The sequence below is a fragment of the Stegodyphus dumicola genome, chromosome 7, assembly GCF_044657685.1.
Source record: "Stegodyphus dumicola isolate Sdum_Otavi_A_Nest chromosome 7, ASM4465768v1".
In the NCBI taxonomy this organism is placed as follows: Eukaryota; Metazoa; Arthropoda; class Arachnida; order Araneae; family Eresidae; genus Stegodyphus; species Stegodyphus dumicola.
Genome location: NC_140774.1, coordinates 142,401,729 through 142,420,973, shown reverse-complemented (window position 1 = coordinate 142,420,973; position 19,245 = coordinate 142,401,729). Strand labels below are relative to the sequence as shown.

At 32.5% G+C, this 19,245-nt stretch overlaps 1 protein-coding gene across 1 annotated transcript in view; it reads left to right on the top strand.

Annotated features, from left to right (window-relative positions):
- Positions 1–15,547, top strand: part of LOC118185843 (uncharacterized) — a 150,072-nt gene extending 134,525 nt beyond the window's left edge. Inside the window, exons 30-35 of the mRNA XM_085820875.1 lie at positions 385–734; positions 6,567–6,735; positions 6,830–7,127; positions 11,333–11,570; positions 12,716–12,887; positions 14,695–15,547. Of these exons, the coding sequence (XP_085677001.1) occupies positions 385–734; positions 6,567–6,735; positions 6,830–7,127; positions 11,333–11,570; positions 12,716–12,887; positions 14,695–15,084 (1,617 nt within the window). The 3' untranslated portion in view covers positions 15,085–15,547. The remainder of the gene's footprint in view (positions 1–384; positions 735–6,566; positions 6,736–6,829; positions 7,128–11,332; positions 11,571–12,715; positions 12,888–14,694) is intronic.
- The last annotated feature ends 3,698 nt before the right edge of the window (positions 15,548–19,245 follow it).

Here is a 19,245-nt window from a genome sequence, read left to right as displayed (position 1 = left end):
TGAATTATTGAATTTTCAAATGTTAACGAACTTTTAGTTCCCCTGTTTATTTACATAAATATTCAGGAAGCGAAATTTAAAATTTATTCAAAATATTTTTATTTTGTTGATAAAAAAATGTTCATTTTGTTAAGAATTCTGGCCCGTGAGCAGTTTTCAGATCGCACATTCGGTCAACATGCAGCTTGAGACCACTTTAATACAAGTTCAAAGTGAAATTTTATGATATTGTAATCAAATGTAATGGCATTGAATCAACATTTTATGCTCTCAAAATAATCTATAATACTAAAATAAAATATTGCTTTCTGAAACTTTATTTTTCAAAAATAATTAAGATAAGGTTTTGATAATTATTCATTTTTCTGTCTGTAATATTTTCAGTGGCCCTTGATTTCCTTGGATCCTACAGAGTTCTATCCATTTTTCAAGAAAACAGTGGAAGAAATAAAACCCCACCATGAACAAGGATTCGGTACCAAGATCGCAATTATATTTGGCCCAACCCACGTTTACACTTTCGACGGTTATGTATACGATGTCCCAAAATATTCATCAGATTGCATCTTCTTGCTAGCTCACGATCTTCGAACATCTTCGTTCACAGTTTTGAGTTCAAAGGAAGCTATTCATGTTCTATTCCCTGAGATAAGTCTCTCTATCAATGCTGAAAATGAAATTTTCGTCAATGGTAGTCATATTCCAAGTCCTCTACCAATACAAGCAAATACTGTGTAAGTTCTAAATTATTCTTAGAATTAACAACAGCGTCTATAGAGTTTTATAAATCTGTTGTTCAACCACAAAACTACCAAACTATAGCCAGAGGTAATGGTTAAAATACATATCCTCTTGTTTTCTTTAAAACATCATCCGCTTAAAAAAGAATTTAAAGTTTCAGTTTAGTTTCGTTTTATGCAGCTGATACCTGCCATTATTGATTGAGAAGCAAGACGATACACAGGAAGCTTTTATGGAAATTAATTTATATTTGTTTTCACTATGTATCAATAGATGGCGCCAGTAGCTTTACATCCTTCCTCTCATTGTTTCCGCCTGAGCATGGGCTTTTCTCTCGTCATTTATACTCTTGCAGCTGAAGAAAAAGATTCTATATTTAAGCCTTCGAAACTAGTGCTGCAAATTCCTGAATATTACGTTTATTCTTGTTGCTTTGTCCCCTTCAATCAAAGTGTAGTTGTTCCTAATCCTCTCTTTTACACATCACATTTGGTATCTTCAAAACTCCTAAAACATTTCAGATACACTATGCATAAAATTATTAATAATATTAAGTATATTACATTTCTAACTACGCAACTGCAGAATAAATTGCTAATTTAGCTTATGGAGTAACAAAGGAGGATTAAAATTAACAGCTTATAACTGCGTATTTTAAAAATATACCTGTTCAAAGGCGTATACATTCAAAATCAAAACATTTTCGGTTAAGTTTTGGTAAACGTCTTTTTACAGAATGCGATGTTAGATCATTTAATTCTTTTTTCTGGAAGTCATTATAGGATTATTTGTGAGCCGTAATTTTAAATTGTAAGGTAACGATTTTAGTTTCGCAACGCAAACTATATTGGTGTCCAAACTTAAAGGCACCAACACAATTTTTTTTTTTTTTTTCTCCAGTAATTCGTGCCAGCTACTACTATTATTTCAAGAACTCATATCATATGTAATTTGGGGAAACAAAAAGGTAATTCAAGCATTTGGTAGTTGTTAAAATTCGTCTATAGATCTGTGTTTCTTTCAACAAAAATCACAGGACTGACTGATTTCAGTTAAAATAAGTTCTCGCAATCGCTTTGAGGATGGATTGAAACGGAGAATCAATGATACTTCTGAAGCTGGCCAGTCTCAGATTGCTAGATGGTAACAATTGTTTCGAATTATGATATCCAGGTTATGGTATCAATTGCAAACTAGGGTATCATCACTGCATAAAGGATCCAAGAGCTAGCCTTGCGGAGGTTAGATATGTGGCATTAAATATACAGGGTGGTTATAATTAAAGTTCCACTTTCAAACAGTCATAAAAGGAAACTTACTGGACCAAATGTTATCAAACTGGTAATCGTATAAAAAAGGTCATGGGAATTTATTTTCCAAAAAAAAAAAAAAAAACATTTCACCCTGGTGGTGAGGTTTTTTAGCTCATTTTTTCGCGGAAAATAAATTCCCATGATCTCCCTTATAAGATTACCAAGTTTGATAATATTTGGTCCAGTAGTTTTCCTTTTATGACCATTTCAAAGTGGAACTTTAATTATAACCACTCTGTACTACACGGCACAGAGATGACGACTAGAAAGCTCTTTTAAGAACTCGCTGCTGCGTCTGGAATAACAATTGCCTAGAAAACGCCTGGCGGCGATAAAACATTCTGCAAAAAATTGCAGAAACAGCCCATCTTTTGCAGGCACACTTTACTTTGACATAGCAAGATTGAGGCTATCTCATTTTGATGATCAGTCGAGATTCAGTACATAGTAATTCTCGTCGACCTGGAAACAGCTCGAGACCCGCTAAACTCAAACTTAATGGAAATAAATCATCACTTTAGTGGGAATAGAATTCTTGCCCATGGAAGCACCATTTGGACGACCTCACAAAAATTTATTAATTAATCGGATGAGGACACATTCAAAGAAATTTTTAAAAATCTAATTTTTCTAAGAAACATGCGTGACTCAAAAAAATTAAAAGATATGTCTAAATGAACACTTTTTAACGCTATTAAGATATTCTAATCATTCATGCCTCAACAATCAAATCAAGAAAATTTTTTAATAAGAAACATAAAAATTTTAAATAATGAGGACAAATTTTCTAATAAAAATACATTATTGGTCGAATGAGGGCAAATGATATATTTCTGATGAAAAACGTATGAAAAAAAGAGTACAAAAGCGTCGACAAATGTTCTAATAAAGATACGTTAAATATCTAATGAGACAAAAGATAAAAAAAGTATTTTTAATAAAAAATATGTGAAAATAGAAGAATAATAAAAGATAGAAAATATATATAAAAATTGAATTATAAATTTTTAATAAAAAATTAATAAAAAATGGAAGGATGATAAAAGATATAAAAAAGAGAAAAAGTTTGAAATTCTGAAAATTTTCCCAAATCCAATTTAGAAGCATTTTCAAACATAAACTTCCGAATAACGTCCGATATTTACGTATGATATCCAAATGAATGAAGCTTTCATTCTCAATGAGAAAGCTTTCTGATAGTCTTTGATTTGCGCAAATATTATGCCAATTTGTCTGTATATTCTAAGATAGTTCCAGTAATATCTGATACTTTGAAATAATTATCCGATCCACAACATTTTTAAAATTTCTTGTCAATCTTTCAGATAACTGATCAGTTCGCGAAACATACATCCAATTATACCCATTTATATGTCGACATTTTGAAGAAAGAGCTTTTTCCATTTCGTAATCATAATATTTATTATTAATTTTTCCTCTGAAGCTAAAAAAATAAACACTAGTATTTATTTCTTCAATGGCTTCCTCAGCAAGATTAACGCGATACATTTTCAGAAGTAACTTCCCCCCTCCTTAATTGCTAAGTTAGCAATTGTTAAATATGCTTTTTCTGAATGGATTTGTTTCAAAGATAACATTCTACATTTATCTCGATTTAAGTCTTTCAGTTGAAGAGCTTCAGTGTAAGATGGAAAGCTGTCGAATTCTTCCATTATTTGTTAATAAATATTTTTATTAAATACAATTTTTATAATGAACTAAACCTCTAGGGAGGATTCAATCTTCTAAAATATAACGTTTATCGTTTATAGGTGATAATCATTTTTTTTTTCAGTTTAACAGAATATAAGACATGTTTTATAACCTAATTAAATTCATGGTTCTATAATGTTCATTTTTATTAAAATCTTTAAATATCAAAAAATATCAAATCATCAAAAAATCAAATATCAAAAATCTCTTTCATAACACATAAATATTTAACATATCTTTCATAAAACATAAAATATAAAAGAGAAAGCATCATTTATCCCTTTCTGGAGAATTCCCCCCCCTGTCGTCATGTATTTTGCGGATTTGATTTTCCAACTTATTTTCTTAGTTATAGGTAAGGAGTAAATCAGACATTTTGTTATGCTGTTAAATTTTGTATAGTCAATAGTAAAACGAAATGTTTTAAAATCAGTGGGTGGGAGATTATTTTTCTTTCGGCGCAGTGCTATGCAGGCGCAGCATAGGAGCTTACTTATGGGGATTATAATTTTATTTTTTAGCATTTCTACTAAAATGTATTATATGTTGCTTAATTATTTTTTCCTTATCTTATCACAGGGGTAGGGTTCTGCTCGGCAGAGAGGGGGATGACTTCCAGAGTCTTATTTTGTGATTTACGTTGCTCAGGTGGAACAGTAGTTAATGACTGTGATTGCCCCACCGAAGGGCCTGTGTTCGAATCTCAGAGAAGGCATGGATATAAATTGTCTGTCCCTTCACAGGAGGTAATTGTGACCGCTTGTTAGGTGCCTCCGTTATAAAACAACCACCGCTTCTGGCCTTGGTAGTGATAGTAAGTTAAAAGCCTTAAATAGCTAAAGCCCGCCATTTAAAAAAAAAAAAAAAATGTGATTTACCACCTGAGTCAAAACTGCGATACCATCAAATAAATCTCAAAATTTTCTTACTAACTGCTCCAGTTGCACTCTCCCGTCTCAGTCCAGTTCTCTAAGTCCAAAGCCGGTGACTGGACTTCCATCAGCTTTTTCCACTCTAACTGCACAGTAGCTTATTGAAAATTAATTTTCGTCCCCGCAGCCTTTAAAAAATTCCATCCCCACAATAATATTAGCCTGCAGATTTCTCACTATAAAGAAAATCACCTTCTGGTGTTCACTTTTTATCTGCATATTCAAGCTTACTTTCTCTACGCATTCACACTGCTTACCTTGGGCGGCCATCACTCTTTTTCCCGTGACACCAAATGCTCTATACCGTTGAAATTTTTTCTTAAAAGTTTTTTTCCGCTGAAAAAAACTTTGCGCCTCCGTATCCAGTAATTCATCTGCTGATATGCTATGTAATATAATTTGAATCACTGGTCGAGACAATTGTTTTATCAACAACGTATTTAATTCAATACGAGAGGGATTTCCTTCTCTTCGGGGTGACTGCACCCTCTGCAGCCCCTAGTTAATATTAGCCAGCAAAAGATTAAAAACCATGCAGTTTAAAAGCAGAAAGCAAAAGATAAAAACTATACAGGCAGAATATATACAGTGCTTGTCTCACAACTTAATCCTTCTCATTAATGACGCCGCAAGTGGTTGCAAAGAAATTACAAAATTTTTTATGTATTACAAAATAGATATTTATTCAGTGGGAAAAGCATAAACCGATTGGGAATTAAAAAATTTTACAGCCGAATAGAAATATCATAAAAAAAAAAAAAAAACTTAGCCCACCTGTCGCCCAGACGGTATAATGGTTAGGGGAGGTAAACCGCTGAGTTGGCTTCCAACCCAGGTATAGATATATCCATGCAGAATTGGTTAGGGGAGCCTACTACGGTACCGAAGGGACGGGGTTCGAATCCCGGGTAAGACATGGATGTTTGTAAATGTATAGTATCGGTGCGGCCCGGTGGCACTCTAAATATGCAGTGAGCTGAAAGTCCTCTCGTGTGGATTGGTGGGAGACCCCCAGATCCCCGGGATGCTGTCCTTCAAAATTGGGGGTGGAAAATAGAAGTCTAACCTCTCTTCGGAGTAAGCTCTGGTAAACATTGTTCTTTGTAGTATGGACAATACGAGAACAACTTAACACAACTCGTTATTCAGGTAGGATTATCTCGCTAAATGCAATAAAGTTAACGTTATGGTGACATTTTGCGAGTTTTAATTGAAATTCACTTTAAAGCAATATGAAAGGGAAAAAGCGCTGCGAATAAAAAAGAAAATAGCAAATTTTTAATTTATTTTTATTTGCGTATATTTATGTTAAAGCATTAAATGAAATACATTACGTTTCAGAACAATGTACAGAGCACTAATATATGTCTAGATGAAACTATGTAATGTTTAAACAACCGCTTGCGTAAAATCTATAAAATAATTAAGAGGCGAATTTGAACGTATTTTAACAGAATCGAAACTATGGGCTGAAAAATGGGATATTATTTCAGAATTTCTAACCAAGAGACAAAATAAGATAAAACGCCATTTTGATGAGTTTTCCATACATCATAAACTTTAATCCGGAAAGAATATTTTAAAGTGACTGTATTTAATTCTTTTCAAATATGCCCAAATAAATAATCTACTGATTAATATGATAAAAGTAATATAGATTTTTTTTAAACCTTGTTATATTTCCCATGCTAAGGAAATTGAATCAATACAAGTATGTGACAATTTAGTAGCAACATTAAGTCCAAAATTTACTTTACAATTTTTTGTAAAGTAACTTTTGGTTAAGTCTTATACAAATATATGTAAACTATTATTGTTATATGTTGCAACAGCAAAATATTTATGTCTTTTTCCTTCTTCCTAACAGAAAGGTGTCAATGAAAAAGGAAAACATTATAAAAATTTCATCCCCCACATTAACGGTCATTTGCAGTAATACAGACTTCCTATGCGTTTTAGAATTATCTATGTGGCACAGAGGAGGCACGTTTGGCTTATTAGGAAATGGAGATGGCATAAAAAACAACGATATGATTGTAAGTTATATAAACTCGTATTTATTTTAGCTATAGTAAACAGAATTCATAATGTTACAATGTAAAATAACGCTGTCTTATTCTTTACTTTTAGTTGCCCAATGGTAAATTACCTTCTGGTCTACAGGAGTTCATTAACAGCTATGAATTATCTGATAAACCTGAATGCGAGGAACTTATATTCCCTTCAAAGCCATCCGCCTCGGAGGAAGAAAAGAAAGCATGTAATCAGCGCTTCGATCACTTATGCCCACAAACAAAAGAGCTGAGAGAGTCATTCTTAGATGCTTGCGTCTCAGATTTGCAAGACGGATATGATGTATGTTATGCAACAGCAGGGCTATCAGCATTGTGCTATTATAAAAATACGCCCAGTACCTCAGATTGCAAAAGTGAGAATAAATGTTTAATCGAAATGTTAATTTAAAACCTGATTTTTCTTTCAGGTAATAACAATGGGTATTATTTTTATATGAAAAGCAAAGAGGAATATTTGCATATTTTCTTGCTGGTTTGAACCTAAGAAAATTTTCAAGAATTTGAAATCTGTAGAATTTTTATTTATATGAAAAGCAAAGAGGAATATTTGCACATTTCCCTGCTGGTTTGAACCTAAGAAAATTTTCAAGAATTTGAAATCTGTAGAATTTTTATTTAATTCACATATCAAACATATGAAAAAGTAAATATTTTTTATTATTTAGAAAAAAGTAAATAATCGACATCCTCTTTTCACACTTCAGAGATAAAAACCTATTACAATTTTCGTGTGTTGAGTGGAAATCTGATTTCAGAAGCAGACCCGCATGTTTAACATTACTTTAATAGAATGGTACCTCGGTACACGTCATTAATCCATTCCAAATATATAAGCAAATGAACTGTTCAATACGAAATAAGAGAAAAATAGTTAATAAAATAATTATTAATTCTTATACAAAATTCTATTGCTGTTTATACTAAACATACATACTAATACACTGTTTAATACTAAAATGCAAATGCAGCGGGTGAAAATATATATCGTACATAAATGATGAATCTCTGTATCTTATACTGTGTACGTAAACGTTTAATAATCGGTTTCTCTCATTCCGGTACATTGGCCGAAAAAGAGTATTTTTCAGAATCGTAGACACTACCGTACTCGGCATATGGTATGCAGTAGACCAAGTTCCGGATACACATGCCATCTTCATACTTTTCAACAATCTCTTTTTTCACCTACATGGTGTTCGCAAAAATATTCTTCCTTACTTGATCTTCTCATTAACTTTCACTGCTAATGAATTTCAAAAAATTGTAAGGGAAAAATACAAAATCATTCGAAAATTCAGAGTTACAGGGAGGGTTGATTACTGAATAGTAGCAGCAGGCGTACTGACGCACATAGGTAGTCATAGCATGTAAACAAGTGTAGCGCGCGCAGTCGTGACTCTCGAGCTTTAGTTGTATTCCAAACAAATATCGTAAATCAAAGAAAAATATTTACTTCTGAACAGGGCATATACCAAGTTCGACCTATCTCAAAGGCGGATGTACACCGAGGTACCACTGTATTTCAATGTGTGCAAGAGAATTTATGAAGCAGATCTAGGGTCTCTTAAAGGGCAGATATAGAATTAGAGGCGCACGTTGTGGTTAACCCCACTATAAGCCTTTATTAGTTTAGGACTCATATATATGAGTTTACGACTGACCTCTATAAATTTTAAGAATGAAATGTTTATCCTCTGTTAACTCCGCCCATTAAAACGAAATGTTTCTCAACAAGGGAGGAAGAATGCCGTCAGCCTTTTATTTTATCGTTAAGTATTTAGTCTTAGTTTATGAATAAAAAAAATGCTTTTATTCAAGTGTTGATATTTACCAACATATTCTACAATTTTTTTTAATTTATAAAACTAATTAGGAAATAGTCTGAATCTAAGTAAATGTATATATGTATTTTCAAGTTTTGGAAAGTACAGGAAAATGATCTTCTATCAATGGTGAAAGAGGTGCATGGAGCAAAAAAGTTGAGAGCTACTGCTCTATGCTATAGATATAAAGTGATCCAAAGGTTGAGCACATTAAACTTTCAAAATTTCTGGAAGTTTCACAACGGACATTAATAGAAAGTTGTTTCGGTGAACGACACTCTCTATATGTTTGCAAGTAGCGTATAACTTGCAATTTAATTTCCAATTTATGCTAGTAGTTTTAAAACCTGTTTGCTTCTTAAAAAAAAGACGGTGATGAGTGTTCTCAAACAGAATGAAATTTTATGATTGAACATTACTTTTTCCCAAAGTTTTCTTACTGAAAATTTATTGAAGCATTGAAAGAGATTTTATGACATGTTTGTGAACCTAAAAAGACATTGGTTTTTTGCCGGTAACCTGATTTCGAAGAAACTGGAAGTTTTTCTCATAAAACATGAAGTGGCCTTCCCTCTCTTCTGAGTTCTGAAAAAATGAACTAAATCAGAAATAAAGTGTTGCGATCACCATAAAAGAGTATGAGAAACGTCAACGTCATCACAATAAAATTTATACGTTGCGAGTTAATGCTGAATTATAAAATTTCGCTCCGTTCGGAAATATTCATTTCCCTGTTGCACCAAACAAACGGCTTTTAAAGCTAATAGTATAAACTGCAACTAAAATTTCAAATGATAACATTACTTGCAACAGAATAAGGATGTCATCTTGGAAACAATTTGCCATCAATATCCATTTCGAAATTTCAATTTTTGAAAGTTTGACGTATGCGACATTTGGAACATACTGTACTATCCTTCTCAGACAATTTATCAAATGGCGTTAGAGTGTTTTTTGAACGCTATTATGCAAAGAGATTTCATGCAACACTTTTTGTTTACATTCTATAAAAAAATCTGAGATGAACTTAAGGGAAGAATAACATATCTGAGTAAAGCTTTATTGTAGATCTGGTTCGTCTGCCCGTAGACTGTCTAAAAGGCGTAAGGGAATGTAACTTTCAATTAGCCCATCACTTTTAGGTAGCAATTTTAAAAATCAAAACTCAAGCTGAAAGTTTTTCCTTCCTGTAGTTGAAGAGTTTATACAGAACAGCTCTATAATCATGCATAATATTATTAGAATAATGCTTTAGATCACTTCTTTCGCTAACTGATGTATCTATTCCGCTCTGTTTTGTACTTCTGAAATTTTCCATCTGGACTACAATGTCCAAGTTTATTCAACAATTTTCATAAGTTTTTGACGCGAAATCAAGTTGTGACGTTGCCATTGGATTTATCTTCTCCATTTATTCCTACTTCTAGAACTGAAGTTGGAGTTGGAAGACATCCGATTCGACGATACTGATAAATTCAAACAACTCTGACCAAACGTCTAAAGGAACTTTAAAAAAAAACTCCTTTCTCCTTCACTAAACAAACACTAGAAACATGGGGAAAACAGTGAACTGAATCAATCAAACTATAATTTGAATGAATGAAAATATTTAAAAAAATAACTTCGGCTTCTTTTCGATTACTACAATCTGAAAACTTTTCGATAATAAGAAAGATTGTTATATAAAAATCACCTCGTTTTATTAATTATTATTAATATTTAAATTATTATTGTTATTATTATTATCATAATTATTATTTAAATTAAACGAACTTTAAACTTTCAAGCACTTTGCACAAAACAGCAACAAATCATACTGTAGAAGCTAGGCGGTATATTAAATCACATTTTTTGAATGTTAAGGACATATAGGGCAAATATTTTAAAAGAGGCTTCGTGGGACACATGTGAAAAGATTGAATGCTTGAGTAAATACAGTACAGTATGAGAAGAACTTATCTTGAGGAGAGGCTGAAACTGTCCTCCGTTGACTTCGAGGCAAATGTGCAGACAAAAAAGCTAATTCTGAAAAGCACAGGCGAGAACGTCCTGCGGGATGGCCTAGATAGTTGTGATAATGCTGTACTGAAGTTATTCGAGTGTGTCAGAGATGCTGCTTGTACACCTGTTCCTTGAATTTCTCACAAGAAGAAATCACGCGGTGATAAATCTGGAGAAAGAAGTGGCCAAGGTTGGTTTGCGCTACTGTTGATTACGCAATCAGGCGGTAACACAGCATGATCATTGCAAATGTTGTACGCGCCGTGGCTCCGTCTTGTTGAAAGCAAATGTGCCTTCACTCATCCTCAGTCAGTTGTTCAACAAATTCATTAAATATGTTATTGATGTAACAAGCCGAGTTCATCATCTCATGGAAGAACATAAAGATGATGTGGCGTGATGACACGGCACAGCAGACAATGATTCCAGACACCAAAGGCACCATACAATGACCAGAAACGTTTTTGAGCGTGCGGTTGAACTTTCTTTTCACACACAGGGTTTCTTTTAAAAAGACACACACTATATATCTATATGTTAATTCCTATCAAAATTTCCTTTTCACAAACTCTTGCCAGTATTAACTGACTTCTTCAAATAATACATATAATGCTTTCAAATAATACATATAATGCTTTCAAATAACGCCAAATTTTATATTAGATTAATATATCTTTAATAGAATATTTCAAATTATTATTATTATCAATGATAATGCTTTCTTAAAATTTTAGGTATGAAAAGAGATGGTGAAAAAATTAAACACAAATTGGAAGTAGTTTTAATTGTGCAAAAACATCATTCGCTGACATCTCCTGAAAAGAAAAATTCTCCAAACAAAGGTATAGAAAGACTTATCACAGCACTTGACGAAAAATTCAAGGCAAATGGATATTCAAGTGTTTTATTCAGTTTAGTAGGCTATGGAGGAGAAGGCGTGCACGGTGAACCTTCATTGCATACTGCTGGAAGGTAAGTATATTTTGAATTGGGGATGCTTATTTTTCAATTTCATATTAAGTCGAGATTTTTAAAACTGTAAATTCATTTGAAAATTTCAAAATATGTTACAAGAGAAAGTTATTAGGGTACTTGGTTTGCTTTAGCAGTCTTGGCGAGAATTCTATTAGGCGCGTTTCTCCACCAGCGGTAAACAAATGATTACCAATTTGCGCATCTGCAAGAAAGAGTAACCGATCTACACAAGTGCGAGAAACAAAAGGTTAACGATCTGACTGTTTTCCATAACTGCCTTGTACCAGTATAGCGGTTTTGCACGGTAAAGTACTCATTACGCGTACTATTTTCGATCTTCCGTCAACGGAAAAAGAAACTGGAGTTGATATCTAAGGTATTATTTAGAAGTAACTGCTGAATAGCCGTCACCAGAAAGCATCTGTAAAAAAATTAACTTGCCAGTATTTTCATGTATGTTGTTTTTTTATAAATTAAATTTCTAACAATGTTGCATTAAATGAAATAATAAATATAATTTTCCGGTATGTTTAATAAGAAGTAGAATTTTCTGGCATGTTTATATATACTGTTATTTTAAATAAATTGCTTATATTAAATATGATAATTAATGTACATGTTGAATAAGCTCTGTGGAGTTATGCTATTATTTTAAATAAGTTTCTACAAAATTTTAGGCAAACTTGCATTAAATTTCCGCTTTGTATATTAAATAGCTTTTGTTGTATAGATATTGAATGAATTGTCGATTCATTGTTTACATAGTTAGTTTCATTTTGTGAATGTTCATAAAATTTGATAACAAATCGAACTTTCTTAAGTCCTGATTGTGTCAACGCCGTTTTCTCTCGCTAAGGCTAATACAGAAGACGAATACCGTAATTAATCTTAAAACTAATTTTCAATACATATCATAATAACAATCGTTGGGCAAGAAACTGAAACACGCGCATTTAGAGTGTCAACATTATCGGTATAAGGATGTATTCCCAATATAATTTTAACAGGTACTCTTTTGTTTCAGTTAACCCCCTTATATGCTAGTTTAAGTGCTGTCAAAGTAGAAGACACGACGCATTTATAGACAGCACTTAAAAATTATATTTCGAATAAAAAGTGATATTTATTCAATTTTGTTCTAGAACTCCGTGGATCCCCCTTCAAACCATGGAAAATAATATATTAAAAACGCTGGAATTTAAAGGAACAGATGAAGCAGATAATCTGGAAGCTCTCAAATACGCTGCGGAGGTTTTGGGATATGATACTTTTGATTCTAAAATATTCATCATGCTGACTGAAAGCGACAAACAGGTAAAATATCCTTATACTTAAAATGCCTTAGGCAAACGTTTGTAGTGTTATCACCCCCAGACATATAAAATGCATTTATGATGATGATCCAGATCAGATGAAAATGCTGTTCGATTACGTTTAACATAACCCTCATATATTCAACGGATGGCGAGATGAAGTTTCCCTTCCAAGAGCGTCTCAGACATGCTCTAACGGTCAAAGTCGGGAGACCTTGCTGGATAATCCATGAGGCAAATATCCTCACTTTCCAAGTAATCGTGGACCAGCTGAGCTCTATGCGGACTAGCGTTGTGGTCCATTACCACGAACCCTGGACCAACTGCGTCCCTGATCAAATTCGAACTTATGGCTCTAATATTTCCTCTTTATACTTCATAGTGGTCAGGGAGCTTTTGTCAAACACATGCAGGGGTGTGCGGCCACCCAACATAATTACCTGCTCAAACCATTACAACTTCAACACAGCAATAATCCTTTTCGCTGAAGAGGGAAGAATGATATTGTGCTCCAGGCTCTCTCCAGATACAGACGCGTCAAGAATCAGTGTTCAGGATGAATCTTGACTCATCTGTTGAAAGCACAATACTCCGAAGTCTGTTCAACGCACAAGCTGTCTGCATCATACTAAAGGTGCATTCTTGTGTGTTGCACTGAGCAAGACGCAAACAGCGGGTCTTCTGTCATACAGATCCATCTTATGAAGCCTTCGTGCAACAGTAGACCATGAAACTCTGGTTCCAGTGTCAGCACACATCTCACGGGAGAGCTGTAAAGCAGTAGCAGTCCAGTGTCGCTGCGTTAAAACTGCCAAATAGCGATCCTCATGCGTCGTTGTGAATCTTTATCGACCTGGTCCAGGTCTTCTCTATAGAATCTAGCGTCCTGAAAACCGTTTCCACAAACTGTTATGGAGCCACCAGCGTTTGTGATTAGGTCGTCTCCAATATACCGACAATTCTCCATCTCATTCCGTCATCCATAAGTTTTTCGCTATTTTACCTGATATTTTATAAAATTTACGCAACTCTTGCGAGAAACACGGTGAATGCCATGAAGGAGTATGAGCACACAAATTTTCGGGAAAAACCTCGTGCGCTTATATACCCTACAAAATCACAGCTCCGCAGACACTGACGTGCCTGCTTACGTTTTCGGCTTTGAATATTTGCCTAGCTCTTCAGCGGCATAATTTGTACCTTTGGTTTAATACTGTTGGTAAAAAAAACAGACATAATTTCCAAATTCTCTTAATTTTGCAAACGAGTGTAAAACAGAATATGAGATTTCCTTATATTTACAAGACATCCTTTAATATGTACAATATTTACATTTATTCTGTTATAATATTTACATTATCTTTCATTAACATTACATTTCATAATTAACCGTACTATGGTTCATTTATTCAACCTTCATTACATAACGCTCGTCTGCCAACATACACAGTGAATAACTTTACATTCATTCCGCTGCAAAGCGATATAAGGATCTTATAAAGTGAACGATCTATCTTATAAAACGAACATTATGATAACTAATTAATTATTTTTTGATGCATTTGATTAAAACCGTGTAATTTTAAATGGCTATTTTATTAATGGAATGAAATCTGAGTTTTGATAATTATTAAATTTAATTCTTCAAAAAATATAAGATTTTTTTCTTTTTGAAAAGTATTTCAGGATTTAATTTAACAATCTTTCTTACAATTTACATACAGTATTTAAGAATATTTCTCTCTGAAATAAGTATTATCATAAAGGGTAACCAGCTAACTTAGAATTTTTTTTTTTTTTTTTTTTAGAGTAAAAACAAAGCTACGGTTGATTTGATTCGGCGCCACTTGGAAAAGAATGGCATCACTCTTTACACAATCTCATCATACCGATCTCTTGAGAAAGGAAAGAAAGTATTTGGACTTCGAGCAGATGGTCTCATATTCCCTTCACCAAAGAAAGGAGAAAGTTATCTGGAGTACCCTAAGGCAGACTTAGCAAAACTAACATCCGCAACTCGAGGATCAATTTTCCTTAACAAATTCGTTATAGCGAACAACCCAGCATCATTTTTCAGTGAATTTGCAGATGAAGTGTGGGCAAAGGTTCGCAAAGAAGTGCAAAGTTGCAGAGACTGCAAGACTGTAAGAAGTGGTTGGTGGTCATACTTACAAGAATGCAGTGTGGTACACTGCTAATATTGTGTATTATGAGTACTTTTTATGTTTCAGTAAATACTCAAGACTAAAGGAAGAATTCTTTCAAAAGAATAGATACATATCAGATTTTCAAGTTAATGTTGAGAATAATATCGTTCTACTTTATAAAACATATTCCTCAAAAAAGTAACACAAAAATACTATTAAATTGACTTCAACTGAATGACATTTTGTTATCGATAAATACTAATCAATAAAAACACTGATCATTTTAAAATTTGCATCTACTCATGAGTACATGTATTTTATAAATTAAGTCTTACTACAAATTTATTTCATAGACCATAGCAAAAAACTTATGTGATCAGCACAAACTCCCCCCCCTCCCGCCAATTCTATATTTCACAGCAACGAGCTTCAGTAAAGTATCACTTCTTATTGATCATTTGTAAACAAAATCTAATTTATTGTTCTAATAAACAGAATGGTCTATAATACGAAATTTTGAATTATATTTTATCTTTATTATATGCGGCTTAAGAGTCTGTTTGTCGCCGATAGTTTATTGGTTGCTTGCGTAATTGCACTAGCCAATGGGGTGAAGTTGCCACTGCATTCAAATAGTCCATATACACTGATAACATACATACAGTTATAATTGTTTTAATTAAATTATCATGGTATTTAAGAACATTTAAATATTTTAATTCATCCAATTGTTCTTATTATGCATTTAACTATATTTACATATGAAGTACCTAGAAACTTGCAAACGCTGAGAAATTAAAGAAGACGAAACCAACTAACGAGTTATGCGTAGTAAATTTCATCAGGTAGGTTTACTCAAACTCCTATGCTAAATATCCTTTCGCGGGTTACAGCCGAAAAAAACATCGCGGAGAAAATAACGCAAGGCGAAAACATCGTGCTATAAAACATCGTGGGAGAAAACATTGCAGTTCTAAAACATCGTGGTACAAAACATCGTCGTCGAAAATAAGCGGTTTCAAAAACTTCGCCGGGCCCACCAGCGGCCAAGCGGTAAAATCGCTGGACACTGGTAATTCGGTCCGAGGTTCGAATCCCGCGAACGGGCTGGCTGCATGGGCGTTTTCGTGGTTTTCCCCATGTGTAACGTGTATACGAGCCAGTTTCCCTTAGAAAGTCCTCCACGAAGGCATCCCTCCCCTTAGGCAGATAGTCCTAGTGTGCTTTGCCGTATTCTCAATACACACCAATACACCAAAAACTTCGCAGTTTAAAAACATCGTCGTCGAAAATATCGTGGTAAAAAATAAAGTACCTACAAATCATCGCATGACGATAACATCGCAGACATGCTTTTCAGGCTTTAATAAGTGTAAATGGATATTTCTATAATGATTTGTAAGCGCAAATTGGAAAGAAGGATAATTTTTGCTTTCATATTTTTTTATTAAGTAATAAATGTTTCCTGGGAAAATAAGAAGCAAACTTAAGCATAGAAAATTAATGCAACTTATAGCACTTAATAGAATTTTAAACCGACATAGTTAACTAACAAAGGGCATTAATAAATCTTTTTTATAAAGATTTTACTGGTTATTTTTTATGAAAAGTATAATCTATAAGTTGAATTTAATTTTCTATGCCCAAGTTTCCTTCTTACTTTTTTCAGCAAAAATTTGATAGTTAATAAAAAAATTTGAAAGTAAAAATTAGCCATCTTTACATCTTGCGCGCACAAATAAATATGGGAATATTTATTTACAATTATTAAAACCTGAAAAAAGCACGTCTGCGATGTTATCGTCATGCGATAAATTGTAGATACTTTATTTTTTACCACGGTATTTTCGACGACGATGTTTTTAAACTGCGAAGTTTTTGAACCGCTTAAAGGCCCGTTTCCACTACTGCGTATGCGTTCAACAATGTTCAACTTCTATCCGTATGTCTGCGGTTGCGTTGGGGTCACGTGGTGAAAAAGGAGCAATCAGGTGCAGTGACTAAAAATTAATGGCGGCAGAAGTAGCGATGAACGCTCGCTAATAGGGAAAGAATGTTTTGCTAAAAAATACTTATTTCTGAATTAACATTATAGCGAGAAATCTGCGTGCTGAAAATGACAGCAATCAGCTGAATTTAGTTTAAAATGATAAGAAAAACAAGATAACTGCAACTACAGTACTTGTTCGTTCAAGAAAATCAGCGGCAAAAATTATCATTCCAAGTCCATGAAATAGCAAAATTTGTTCTGATAATCATTTTTTAGTTCTGCATACTCATTTAGCTTTAATGAAAATGAATGTCTGACTATATCAAACTGCTATAGCAAATTAGATATGATTAAAAGATTTGCTATTTTTTTCTTTTGAAACAGGTAAAAACTAAAAACGTTAATTATAAATTAAATTTGATAGCCTTTTAAATACTCCAGTTCATTGAAGAGTATGTTAAATTTGTATTTCCCTTTATAAATATATCTTTTTGGATAACATATATTTGTAAGCACATGAAATATGTTTTTAGCAGCCCGTTTAACTTCAATCGGAACGCCACTTTAAAAGATAATGATTTTTCCAAAAAATGTACTAGAAGCTGAAGAACAAACTCTGGTGAATTTTTCAGACAATAGCAAAGTGAAATAGGACCAAAAAACTTAAGTTTTAAGAATTGATTTACTTGATGATGTATATAACCCAAAATATGCATGCGACTTACGTGTAATCCTAGCATAGTGGTAAAGCTGATGGTAACGATGTCCGCTTTTTGGAGTCGTGAGTTCGAATCCCATACGCTTTTTGCACCATGTCTGCAACTTTCTTACCTTTTTATTCCAATTTGATCCATATTCGTGTTTTATAATTTATTTCTATTATTATATGCATTAAATATATTGTTTTATTTATGCTCTTATTTATTTAAATTTTTCTCGCAAAAAAGTTTGAAAATTATATAATACTAATTTAAAGCATATCCTGTACATATATATTTGAATTTAACAAACATTCTCTATTCGTAAAAAGCAAATTTAAAGTTAATTAAATTTAAATGAAATTTAATGCAAACAAAGAAATGATTAATTATTGCTGTGCAAGTATCAAAATCCATGAATAAATATATAATTCCAAAAATTTATTAATCCTTAAAAAATTTATAAAAATGCATAAGTGAATAATGGGATAGATTATTAATCCTAAAAAAATTATAAAAATGCATAAGTGAATAATAGGATAGATTATTAATCCTAAAAAAATTATAAAAATGCGTAAGTGAATAATAGGATAGCTTATTAATCCTAAAAAATTTATAAAAATGCATAAATGAATAATAGGATAGATTTAATCCTAAAAAACTTATAAAAATGCATAAGTGAATAATAGGATAAATAAATTTTTGGAATTATATATTTATTTATGGATTTTGATACTTGCACTTGATTTACATATGCTCTCAGAATTTAAACGTGATATTGTATATTAGTTCGCAGCAATAATTAATCCTTTATTTGTTTGCATTAAATTTCATTTAAATTTAATTAACTTTTAATTTGCTTTTTACGAATAGAAAATGTTTGTTAAATTCAAATTTCATTCCTTGCTGCAATGGCGCAAGAGAATTATTTTAATTTATTTTGAAACCCTGCAGATATATATATATTCGTTTCACTTTTATGTGAATGTATATACATGTGCTCAGACTTTGGGATGTTTACGACTCTAAACTTTCATTCCAATTAACATGAGACAGTATTAATGCCCTAAACATTTTTTTAACAAAAAATTACTATAATAATTGCTTTTAAATTCAGAAGCGCAGGAATTAATTAATTAAATATTTCCATTTTCTTTACCTAATGTGTGTATATATAAAGAGAAAAATCTTATTTTTATAACTTCTATAAAAAGAGATATGAATTAAAAATGTTTAAATTAAAAATAATATTTTGTGGATTATGCATAAAATATAACTGCCCATAGTGCATTTTAAAACAAACGAGATTTCTAATAAATTATCCAGCTATGACCCTGAAGTCAGCGGTATACAAGCATAGCAAATTTTGCTTAAATATTGTGAACCTTTCTTTACAGTTGCTCTGTACTTTTAAAGTACCAACTATTTTTTAATCCCTTTAACTTTATTTTATTTATTTATTTGTTTACTTTTTCACTAACAGTACATTTTAGTTTTAATAATATATATATTATTTCATAATAT